The sequence below is a fragment of the Erythrolamprus reginae genome, chromosome 10, assembly GCF_031021105.1.
Source record: "Erythrolamprus reginae isolate rEryReg1 chromosome 10, rEryReg1.hap1, whole genome shotgun sequence".
Taxonomy (NCBI): domain Eukaryota; kingdom Metazoa; phylum Chordata; class Lepidosauria; order Squamata; family Dipsadidae; genus Erythrolamprus; species Erythrolamprus reginae.
The window spans coordinates 5878078-5891076 of record NC_091959.1 but is presented as its reverse complement, the minus strand read 5'-3'; the positions used below and the strand labels follow the sequence as shown (position 1 = coordinate 5891076).

The following is a 12999-nucleotide window of genomic DNA, read 5'->3' as shown; positions in this document are numbered from 1 at the left end:
GAGCAGCTGATGTTCCTTGGGAGAGGAAGCAATGTTCGAACGGTGGGAAATCTGCAGTTAAGTTGGAAAACACCATCCCTGCAAATGTCTATGGAGATTCTCAGTCATCAGAAGGGACGTGATCGAAACATTTAAATATGTTAAAGGGTGAAATAAAGTATTTTTAATAGGAAAGTGAACACAAAAACAAGGGGGCACAATCTGAGGTTAGTTGGGGGAAAGATCAGAAGCCACTTGAGAAAATATTATTTGACTGAAAGAGTAGTAGATGCTTGGAACAAAATTCCAGCAGACGTGGTTGCTAAATCCACAGTCACTGAATTTAAACACACCTGGGATCCTAAGATTAAATACAGGAAATAATATAAGGGCAGACTAGATGGACCAGAAGGTCTTTTTCTGCCGTCAATCTTCTACGTTTCTATGTTTCTATCCAGATCATGGTTGTCCCAGAGGTGTTTTTTCCAAGTGGAAAATGGACTTTCTGTTTTTTTCTTTGAAGAAACATAGAAGACTGACGGCAGAAAAAGACCTCATGGTCCATCTAGTCTGCCCTTATACTATTTCCTGTATTTTATCTTGCAATGGATATACAGTATGTTTATCCCAGGCATGTTTAAATTCAGTTACTGTGGATTTACCAACCATGTCTGCTAGAAGTTTGTTCCAAGCATCTATTACTCTTTCAGTGAAATAATATTTCCTCACGTTGCTTTTGATCTTTCCCCCAACTAACTTCAGATTGTATCCCCTTGTTCTTGTGTTCACATTCCTATTAAAAACACTTCCCTCCTGAACCTTATTTAACCCTTTAATATATTTAAATGTTTCGATCATGTCCCCCCTTTTCCTTCTGTCCTCCAGACTCTACAGATTGAGTTCATGAAGTCTTTCCTGATACGTTTTATGCTTAAGACCTTCCACCATTCTTGTAGCCCGTCTTTGGACCCGTTCAATTTTGTCAATATCTTTTTGTAGGTGAGGTCTCCAGAACTGAACACAGTATTCCAAATGGGGTCTCACCAGCGCTCTATACAGTGGGATCACAATCTCCCTCTTCCTGCTTGTTATACCTAACATCATACGTGTGTGATATTTCAGCGACATGGCCAACCCTGTGCCTTCTCCCATTTAGATTATGCTATACTGTATTCTAAATTATTTCTTAGTGGCTGTGGCTGTGGCTGTAAAATAGAGGTGGAACTAATTGTCCTAGCCGTCCCAGAAATTAATACCGTTGCTGAAGCTATTGCTTGTAATGTTGAAATGGCCTTACAGATCCTGGATATATTTTTAACTTCAGAAGGGCTGCCTGCAGGGGTTGGACAGCTGATTTTTTTTTTAATCACTGGCAGTCTTAGAGCAACAGAGTACATAGATTATCATGCTCGCACAGATCTAACTAGAAAAGAAGTGTTATGTAACGTGTTGCCTTAGAATAAGATGACTGAATTTGGATGTTTTTTTAGGCTGCAAATATTTTCTAAATAGGTAAGGCTTTTGATGAACGGTTGGAGTCAACAGTTCTTTCAGCTGTATTTTGAGAAGGCCTGTGACATTTGTCCTAAATTCCCAAATGGAGATTGTGGGAAAACTTCCTTTAAAAATGATTCGGTTGCTAACATTGAATGCAATGTTTTCAACATCCAATTTTATCTTTCATGTAACCTTGATGCAGGGTTGTTTGGTCGATTCATTGTTTTGAGAAGTTTTAAAAAATCCCCAAAGAAGGGATTGGCAAAACATTTCTGTGTTATTTGTCAAAAAAAATGCATGGATAGGCCCACGTGTTCACCAGAGCTGATTTTATAGACGTATTTGTCTTACATATCCTAAAAATAGGCTTGGATTATATTTAAATCAAGACTGTATTCTATTCCTGTTTCTTTCGCATTCTCTGGTATTCAAATATAGTGGTACTCTTACCCATCATATAGCTGTTGCATTTAATTGCTTTTATGTAATCTCTGAATAAAGTCAGAAATTGCAGAGGTTAAAACCTTTCCTTGTTTTCTGAACAATAAATCCTTGGAAGATACTTTTCCTTTCTGAATAAAAGGCAATAACTCTATAATTCATCAAATACATGCAAATAAAAAATAGCCTAGCTCTGTTAAAAAAGTGCTATTGCTAACATGTTGTAAGCCACCCTGAGTCTAAGGAGAAGGGCGGCATAAAAATTGAATGAATGAATGAATGAATGAATGAATGAATAAATAAATAAATAAATAAATAAATAAATAAATAAAACCTTCCTCAGCTCTGTTTGCAAATGTGGAGTTGGAACTAGGATTTTCTCCATGTGAAGCATGTGTTATCTAGGCCCTCAACAGTCAGAGTTCAGGCCTGGCTACAACACGTAAACGGCTTTGGTCGCGCTGATGGATGATCTCTGGCGGGCCCGGGACAAGGGTTTATCCTCTGTCCTGGTGCTTCTTGACCTCTCAACGGCTTTCGATACCATCGACCATGGTATCCTTCTGCGACGGCTAGAGGGGTTGGTAGTGGGGGGCACTGTTTTGCAGTGGTTCTCCTCCTACCTCTCTGGCCGGTCGCAGTCCGTGTTAGTGGGGGGTCAGAGGTCGACCTCGAGGCTTCTCCCTTGTGGGGTGCCCCAGGGGTTGGTCCTCTCACCCCTGCTATTTAATATCTACATGAAACCCCTGGGTGAGATCATCCAAGGACATGGGGTGAGGTATCATCAATATGCCGATGATACCCAGTTATACATCTCCACCCCATGTCCAGTCGGTGAAGCAGTGGAAGTGATGTGCCGGTGCCTGGAGGCTGTTAGGGTCTGGATGGGTGTCAACAGGCTCAAACTCAACCCTGACAAGATGGAGTGGGTTTTGCCTCCCAAGAATAATCCCATCTATTCATTCATTACCCCGGGGGGGGGAAGGAATTACTGACCCCCTCGAAGAGGGTTTGCAACTTGGGCGTCCTCCTCGATCCACAGCTAACATTAGAACATCATCTTTCAACTGTGGCGAGAGGGGCGTTTGCCCAGGTCCGCCTGGTGCACCAGTTGCGGCCCTATTTGGACAGGGAGTCATTGCTCACAGTCACTCATGCCCTCATTCCCTCGAGATTCAACTACTGCAATGCCCTCTACATGGGGCTACCTTTGAAGAGTGTTCGGAAACTTCAGATTGTGCAGAATGCAGCTGCGAGAGCTATCATGGGCTTTCACAGGCATGCCCAAGTTTCATCAACAGCTGATCAGTTTCCGGTCACAATTCAAAGTGTTGATAATGATCTATAAAGCCCTACATGGCATCGGACCAGAATGCCTACAGGACCGCCTTCTGCCACACGAGCCCCAGTGGCCGATTAGGTCCCACAGAGTTGGCCTTCTCCGGGTCCCGTCGACTAAACAGTGCCGTCTGACAGGACCCAGGGGAAGAGCCTTCTCTGTGGCGGCCCCGGCCCTGTGGAATCAGCTTCCCCCGGAGATTCGAATTGCCCCCACCCTCCCCATCTTCCGCAAGATTTTAAAGACTCACTTATGTCGCCAGGCATGGGGGGACTGATTCCTCCCCCCTCTGCTGACTATAGCACTTGAGAATGGTGCGGTTGTGTAGTATTGATTGTTTTTTTTTAATATTAAGGGGTTTTAATTCTAGCTTTTACTAATATTAGATTTGTTCCACTGTTTATTGTATTTTATTATTGTTGTGAGCTGCCCTGAATGGAAGGCAGGTTGGCAGCAATTGTTTTTTTCCCCCTGCAGTTCTGATAAATTTGATTTATAAGCAGCCTAACCAGCAAATAAATAGGCTATGGTATGCTACATTTGGTAGCAACGACACAGCCTGGATGGGGAATAGAACTTCTGGTAGTTCTTTGGTATATTCCATTCAAAGTTTCTTTTACATCTCGTATTCAGTGACAGCAACTCCTTAGTCTTAAAGTTGCCAAGTTTGAGGACCCGTGCTCCAAATATTGGAGCTTCTTCACAGGTCAGGACAGGGTTGAATCTCCCAAGAATTCTGGTTTTCTGGTGCATCCCTTGATCCCTTTGAATTCTTCTGCCAGAATTTACCATAATTCTGCAGCTCCCTCTTCCAGGAGGAACAGGGAGGAAGCTACATTTATTTATTTATTTATTTATCTATCTATCTATCTATCTATCTATCTATCTATCTATCTATCTATCTATCTATTGGATTTATATGCCGCCCCTCTCTGAAGACAAATTTGGTTTTCTTTGCATTAAGCCTAAATTCCCAGATATTTTGTTTATTATGAGATGTGGATGTTCCTGGTATTTTGTTGGCCTGTGTTTAGCAATTTGTTGTGCCTGAAGAGAAGGGGTCCTTTACTTGTGAGTCCAGTTGCACAATGAAACATTAAACTGACATTGAATAGCTAAGAGGATTATACTTATATGTCTTACCTGCCTTTCTATTTGTGGAATATCTGTACTAGTAATCCTTTTTAGTTTCATTGGGATCTGTGGAGTATGTAAACAGCATGCAATGTTCAAGAATAATTTTAAAATCTGGATTTTTTTAAAAAAAAGCTAGTTGGGTTCTTGAGTTAGCCGTTTGGTCTTAACATTGCCTGTAATGTATTAAAAAAAGAAAATGAATTAGAGCCAAGCACTCTAGATCTAGTGTATTTAGGGGGAGGGGGAGTCCCCATTCTTCTAGAGCAGTGATGGTGAACCTATGGCACGGGTGCCATAGGTGGCATGCGGAGCTATATCTGCTGTCACATGAGCTGTTGCCCTAGCTCAGCTCCAAGGTGCATGTGTGTTCCAGCCAGCTGATTTTTGGATCACACAGAGGCTCTGGGAGGGCGTTTTTGGCTTCCAGAGAGCCTCCGGGGGGATGGAGGTGGATGTTTTTACCCTCTCTCGGCTCCAGGGATGCCTTTGGAGCCTAGGGAGGGTGAAAAACGAGCCTACTGGGCCAATTAGAAATTGGGAAACAGCCTCCAGAGGGCTTCCGAGGGATGGGGGACGCTGTTTTCGTTCTTCGCAGGCATTGAATTATGAGTGTGGGCATTTGTGCATGCGTGATAATGCGCACCCATGCTCTTTCAGCACCCAAGGAAAATAAGGTTCGCCATCACTGTTATAGAGGCTCCACGTTCTCTATAGACTACCAATAAAGAAGAATCTGTATAGAGCGCTGTTGAGACCCCATTTGGAATACTGTGTTCAGTTCTGGAGACCTCACCTACAAAAAGATATGGATCAAATTGAACGGGTCCAAAGACGGGCTACAAGAATGGTGGAAGGTCTTAAGCATGAAACTTATCAGGAAAGACTTCATGAACTCCATCTGTATAGTCTGGAGGACAGGAGGAAAAGGGGGGACATGATCGAAACATTTAAATTTGGGGAAAAGATCAAAAGCAACATGAGAAAATATTATTTTACTGAAAGAGTAGTAGATCCTTGAAACAAACTTCCAGCAGACGTGGTTGGTAAATCCACAGTAACTGAATTTAAGCATGCCTGGGATAAACATATATCCATCCTAAGATAAAACACAGGAAATAGTATAAGGGCAGACTGGATGGACCATGAGGTCTTTTTCTGCTGTCAATCTTCTATGTTTCTATGTTTCTAAATATGTGAAAGGGTTAAATAAGGTCCAGGAGGGAAGTGTTTTTAATAGGAAAGTGAACACAAGAACAAGGGGACACAATCTGAAGTTAGTTGGGGGAAAGATCAAAGGCAACATGAAAAAATATTATTTGACTGAAAGAGTAGTAGATCCTTGGAACAAACTTCCAGCAGACGTGGTTGGTCAATCCACAGTAACTGAATTGAAACATGCCTGGGATAAACATATATCCATCCTAAGATAAAACACAGGAAATAGTATAAGGGCAGACTAGATGGACCCTGAGGTCTTTTTCTGCCGTCAGTCTTCTATGTTTCTATGTTTCTAAATATGTGAAAGGGTTAAATAAGGTCCAGGAGGGAAGTGTTTTTAATAGGAAAGTGAACACAGGAACAAGGGGACACAATCTGAGGTGAGTTGGGGGAAAGATCAGAAGCAACGTGAGAAAATATTGTTTGACTGAAAGAGTAGTAGATCCTTGGAAGTTTTTTGGAGAAAGGTCACGCGTTCTACTGCCATTCCTTAAAATTTCCTTCTTCCTCTTCTAGAATCCGGCCACCATCACCAGGATACTCCTCAGCCATTTCAACTGGGACAAAGAAAAGCTGATGGAGAGGTAAGTGAGGTGGCTTCTTTGTGTGTACACGGAGGTTTGTCTTGCTCAAGGGGTCCCCAAACTTGGCAACTTTGAAGACCTGTGGACTTCAACTCCGGGAATTACTCAACCAGCATGACTGGCAGAGGAATTCTGGGAATTGAAGTCTTAAAGTTGCCAGGTTTGGAGTCCTCTAGTCTTGGTGACTGGGTGGGCAGAAAAGACAAGGGGTTGCCTATGACAGTGTTTCCCAACCTTGACCACTTGAAGATATTTTATTTTATTTTATTTTTATTTATTTTTTATTTGTTTGTTTGTTTGTTTGTTTATTATTGGATTTGTATGCCGCCCCTCTCCGAAGACTCGGGGCGGCTAACAACAGCAATAAAACAATGTACAATAATAATCCAACATTTGGACTTCAACTCCTAGAATTCCCCAGCCTGCGAATGCTGGCTGGGGAATTCTGGGAGTTGAAGTCCAGATACCTTCAAATGGCCAAGGTTGGGAAACATTGGCCTAGAATAAGCTTCTTGTTCTCAAGGGTATTTATTTTCATTAGAAGGCAGCCTTCAAGAAAGCCTCACAATAAATATTGCAACACATGCAATATTGGTTGGAAATTTATTCCTAGAATTGGTTCTTCATCCTGCAACAATAAGGCAATAACACAACTGACTCATAATATACCGTATTTTTCAGAGTATAAGATGCTTTTAGAGGAGGAAAACAAGGAAAAAAGTAGTATTCGGAACCAAATGGTGTAGTAATATTATTAATTCATATAATACCAGTGTAGCAGAATACTTTTTACAACCGTGTACACTTTTTACAAGCTTCAAACCTGACAGCTTTAAGACTAGTGGACTTCAACTCCCAGAATTCCTCCTCCAGTCATGCTAGATGGGGTAATTAGAAGGCAAAAACAGTCCCGTTTTTGTGAAAAGTGGCCCGTTTTTTGCCTATTGAGATGGGCAAAGGGTCTGAGAAGTCTGCAGAGATTAGATTAGATTTATTGGATTTATATGCCGCCCCTCTCCGCAAACTCGGGGCGGCTCACAACAATAATAAAAAACAATACATAATAAAAATCAATGCCCACCAATCTAATTACAATTTAAAATTAGTAATTTCCTAAAACAATCCCAATATATATAAAAAACAGGCACACAGTCAATCAATCTACAACACAACATGGGCAAGGGGGAGGTGTTTTAGTTCCCCCATGCCTGATGGCAGAGGTGGGTCTTAAGCAGTTTACGAAAGGCAAGGAGGGTGGGGGCAATCCTAATCTCAGGGGGGAGCTGGTTCCAGAGGGTCGGGGCCCCCACAGAGAAGGCTCTTCCCCTGGGTCCCGCCAGACGACATTGTTTAGTCGACGGGACCCGAAGAAGGCCGACTCTGTGGGACCTAACCGGTCGCTGGGATTCGTGCGACAGGAGGCGGTCCCGAAGATATTCTGGTCCCGAGAGCTCCTGGCTGCTGGGGTATGGCAAAAATGGCCCAATTTTTGTGAAAACTGGGCCACTTTTTGAAACAAAAATGGCATTTTTTTCCTTCCACCAGTCCCCAGTTGCCCTCTACAGGTCCCCCAAACCCTCAGTGTGCCTCATTTTTGGAAAAGTGGGCGATGTTCTGCAAAAATGGGACACACAGAGGGTTTGGGAGGCCTGCAAAGTTCTCCAAGGGGCCAGGGAGGGAAAAAACTTACTGTTTCTTCCTACCTCTTCAAAATCTTGGTGCATCTTATAGTCTGAGAAATACAGTAACTCTTTGATAATTGCTTGGTCTTCCTCTTGGTTAGCCAGAATAGCAAGAACTCAACTATTGTGATGCTTACATTTTTTTAAACAAATAGGAGTAGAAAATGGGCCGTGTTTGTGAGCCAGGCCCATCATGCCTTGACATTTGAAGCTACTTAGAAATCAAAGAAGGCCATTGAGGTCTCTTAGGAGGAAAGGAGGAAAATTGTGTCTTTACTCAGCCCAGTTATTGGAAAATTACATGGTTTGGGCTTTTGCAGGATTCCTTACAGAATTCATAAATTCAGCCTGGGTGGTAGAACTCCATATCTTAAAAAGTGTGTGGTGCCATTATGCGGCCCATCCTTAACCAAAGATGCTAATAATTTGGAATTCGTTGTGGAACAAAGTTAAGATATTTGTAACGTGAGATAAAAGGGAATTTTTTGGTTTAATGGAAACAATTGGCATGGAGGCATAAACTTCAGTGCTGGCTGCCTTAGTATCGGAACTGGTTTAGCAAAATTTATGTCAGAGTTATTTTGTGGTTTTATCTAAATATGGTTGCTTAGCTTAACAAATTGTTGGGATGCACTTTGGGTGGGTGTAATAAAGAAATGCATACTTGGGCCTTAGAAGTTAAACGCTTAACTAGCAAATATAGTCCTGCAGCCTTTCTAACCAGCATAGTTATTATTATTATTATTATTATTATTATTATTATTATTATTATTTAGTGGATTTGTATGCCGCCCCTCTCCGTAGACTCGGGGAGGCTAACAACAATGATAAAAACAACATGTAACACTCCAATGCAATACTAAAATAACTAAAAAAAACCCTTATTATAAAAACCAAACATACATACAGACATACCATGCGTAAATTGTAAAGGCCTAGGGGGAAAGAATATCTCAGTTCCCCCATGCCTGAGGGCAGAGGTGGGTTTTAAGATGTTTACGAAAGGCAAGGAGGGTGGGGGCAATTCTAATGTCTGGGGGGAGTTGGTTCCAGAGGGCCGGGGCCGCCACAGAGAAGGCTCTTCCCCTGGGTCCCGCCAAAGGACATTGTTTAGTTGACGGGACCCGGAGAAGGCCCACTCTGTGGGACCTAACTGTTAATTGACAGGCTTTATCTAATTGCAATCAATCATACTGGTCTGTTCAACATCTCTTGAAATATTAGGACCTTGCAAGTATTTTCAATACTTTTCATGTTGGCAGAGTCTGTCTACAAGTATTAATCTGTTGAAGCAATGGCTTTCAGTTTCACGTTTTGATTTTCAATTTCATATCACTTTTTAAGACAACGTGGGAGGCTAGAAAATGTTTATTCATCGCTAGGGAGAGTGCATCATCCAGTTTGATATTTTTTGCAGAAGCATAACTGGAGCTGCTGAACTAACAGGTATATTTCTTTGGAGAGAAGGAAAACGGTTGTGTTATCTCTAACAGTTCTACTTTAATGTTTAATTGCTGAAGGCAACATTATTTTGAAAGCTTTTGTACACAGGGCTGCATTCTTAGGGCTGAATATATTTTCTTTATGTGTTTATTGATTGGCGATGGCTCATCAAATTGATGTTGCATCTTTGTGATGATATTCATGACATTGAAGTTGACTCTTTGTGATCATCTCTCTTCAGGATGTTCTGTTCTTAGCCTGACCCTTCAGCTCTCCTAACAATTTTCCCCACTGGGATAGATATGACAGGTATATATGACAGATAGATAGATAGATAGATAGATAGATAGATAGATAGATAGATAGATAGATAGATAGATAGATAGATAGATGGTAGGTAGGTAGGTAGGTAGGTAGGTAGGTAGATGATAGGTAGGTAGATAGATAGGTAGATAGATATAGATAGATAGATAGATAGATAGATGCTAGGTAGGTAGGTAGGTAGGTAGGTAGGTAGATAGATAGATAGATAGATAGATAGATAGATAGATAGATAGATAGATGGATAGATGGATAGATGGATAGATGGATAGATGGATAGATAGATAGATAGATAGATAGATAGAAACATACACACACACATACATACACACATACATGCATGCTGGCTGGAATTATTTCCAAGATTTTTTTTTTAAATTGGAATTTTTCAGAGATATTTCGCTTTAAAATTCATGAAAGCTTCGTTCCTCTTTCGACAGGTACTTTGACGGCAACCTGGAGAAGCTGTTTGCAGAGTGTCATGTCATTAATCCTAGTAAAAAGTCTCGAACACGTCAGATGAACACCCGATCATCTGCACAGGACATGCCGTGTCAGATCTGCTATCTCAACTACCCGAATTCGGTGAGTGACTTGTCGCAATCTATAATTTGAATATATATTTGAGTTTGATTTTTGGAAAGCATTCAGGAAGGTTTCCGTAATCCTCTGTGCTAGCTGTTGATTAGTCTGAAATGATCTTCGTTCCTTAACTATTTTTGTGTAACCTGTAGGCGTCCTTATAGATAAAAGATAAGACCTAAAATTGTACAAATACACCAATAAATGCCAGATTAAATACCTATCAGCAATATCTAAAATCTGGAGGGGGGAAAAAGAAAATTTGCAGCGAGAAGTTATTTGTTAGCTGAGATATTCAAACTCCTTTTTCTTCTGCAGTAGAAGAGACATAATTACATACGAATGATTCTGGTTCCCCCACCACCACCCCTCGTTAAATATCTCTTAATTTCATTTCCTTTTCCTGTCTCTCTCCTTGCCATGACTGTCTTGTGATCAGATTTCTGCTTCTTAAAGACCTTTGAATATCCTCCCTCTGTGGAGCTTCAGAGGCCAAACGATCTGCTCCCATAAGATGGTTGAAATCCATGATCATCAAAATGATTGCACAGCTTCTGGAGTAGCAGAATCTGAAAGTGCTATGCTGGTTTTATAATTAAAGTGGGAGAATTGTAAAAATTTGGATGTCTCCCATAGTATTCTGTCGGGTTCTCTGGTAGACTCCTCCCAAGAATTCACAGGTACAAATTTCAGGCACACACACGTTTGAAAATTCAAAACAATGTTCTTTATAATGAAAAGTCACTTAAACTAAGCCCTCTTTTTGTATAGCAAAGAACACTGGTCTCCACACAAACTGGTAATTTGTACAAGTCCCTTATCAGTTCTGTGATACTTAGCTTGTAGCTGTGAGGCAATTCACAGTCCTTCTTCTTTCACAAAGTGAAACACACTTTGCTCTGGTTTAGTTTCAAAGCGGGGGAAAATCAGCACACAAAAGGTCCAATTCAGTAAAGCAGTTACGAAACACAAGGATCAGATAATCCTGCACAATGGCCAAACCTACAGGCTGCTATTTATAGCAGCCTCACTAATGACCACAGCCCCACCCAACCACAGGTGGCCTCATTTTCTTTGATAATAATCTCTCAGTTGTTGCTGCCCATGCATCGCTCTCCGCATGCGTGGCTGTATCATTAAGTCTTGTTCTGAATCCAAGGAGGAGCTAGATAATTGATCTCCTTCTGAGCTGTCTGCCACACTCTCCTCCTCCCTGTCACTCATGTCTTCTTGGTCAGAGGAGCCTTCATCAGCAGATTCCACCGGGGGCAAAACAGGCCTGCAGCATGTGGATGTCTCCCCCACATCCACAGTCCTTGGGGCAAGAGCTGGGCCAGAGCCAACCACAACACATAGTGACATATTTTGGTCACAAAAATACTTGAAAAGAGAGTTTTCTGGATCAGATCAATGTTTACTTCTTCCTCAAGGGGGGGGGAGGCGTAAAAGAAAATAATTGGAAGATTTTGGCAAATGGGCCAGTTTGTTCAGTAGCCATCTTAAATTACATGGTTTTATTTTATTTTTTTAATTTATTTATTAAATTTGTATGCCACCTCTCCGTAGCCTCGGGGCGGCTCACAACAGTAATAGCAAAACAATGTACAATACAAATCTAATAATTAAAACTAAAAACCCATAATTTAAAAAACATGCACATAACATACCATACATAAACAATATAGGCAGAGGTGGGTTTTAAGGAGTTTACGAAAGGCAATGTCGGTTGGCAGGAGCCAGGAGAAGAGCCTTCTCTGTGGCGGCCCCGACCCTCTGGAACCAGCTCCCCCCCAGATGTCAGAGTTGCCCCCACCCTTCTTGCCTTTCGCAAGCTCCTTAAAACCCACCTCTGTCGTCAGGCATGGGGGAATTGAAATTTCCCTTCCCCCTAGGCTTATCGAATTTATACATGGTATGCTTGTACGTATGAGTGGTTCTTTAAATTGGGGGGTTTTTACATTACTTTTAATATTAGATTTGTTTACATTGTCTTTTTATATTGTCGTTAGCCGCCCCGAGTCTTCGAAGAGGGGCGGCATACAAATCTAATAAAACGAATAAATAAATAAATAAAATAAATAAGGAGGGTGGGGGCAGTTCTAATCTCAGAGGGGAGTTGGTTCCAGAGGGTCGGGGCCGCCACAGAGAAGGCTCTTCCCCTGGGCCCCACCAAACGACATTGTTTAGTCGACGGGACCCGGAGAAGGCCAACTCTGTGGGACCTTATCGGTCGCTGGGATTCGTGCAGCAGAAGGCAGCCCTGGAGATATTCTGGTCCGATGCCGTGAAGGGCTTTATAGGTCATAACCAACATAACAAAAGGCACAGGAAGAGCAGGCAGCCTGATTGGGGGGTGGGGAAGGGGGGCTGTCAGGAATTGTGCTTGCTGCTGGGATGAATGTTTGTGGCAGGCCCTCTCCCCCACCCACCCCCAAAAAAATGCCCCTGGGTCCAATGGTTATTCCGAGCCTGCGAAAGATGGTCCCGTCCAGTTTCACACAGCTGTGAAAATGAATAACGCTAACGCCGATTTGTCTTTGCAGTATTTCACTGGCTTGGAGTGTGGACATAAGTTTTGCATGCAGTGCTGGAGTGAATATTTAACTACCAAAATAATGGAGGAGGGCATGGGACAGGTAAAATTCTCCCATTTTGTGTTTATACGGGAATGACGATTTTAAAGAAAAGGCTGCAGCTGTTTGTTTAATTTATTTATTTACTTCTCTGTAGACTTTTGATGAGTCTCCTCCCCCCAAAAAATTATCAGCTGGGAAAC

At 41.9% G+C, this 12999-nt stretch overlaps 1 protein-coding gene across 3 annotated transcripts in view; it reads left to right on the top strand.

Moving 5' to 3' along the window:
- ARIH1 (ariadne RBR E3 ubiquitin protein ligase 1) overlaps positions 1-12999 on the top strand; it is a 41075-nt gene that overhangs the window by 9767 nt on the left and 18309 nt on the right. For all 3 annotated transcript variants that reach the window (XM_070763190.1, XM_070763188.1, XM_070763189.1), the window contains exons 2-4: positions 6128-6195; positions 10082-10226; positions 12767-12859. In XM_070763190.1, coding sequence (XP_070619291.1) covers positions 6128-6195; positions 10082-10226; positions 12767-12859 — 306 coding nt within the window. The remainder of the gene's footprint in view (positions 1-6127; positions 6196-10081; positions 10227-12766; positions 12860-12999) is intronic.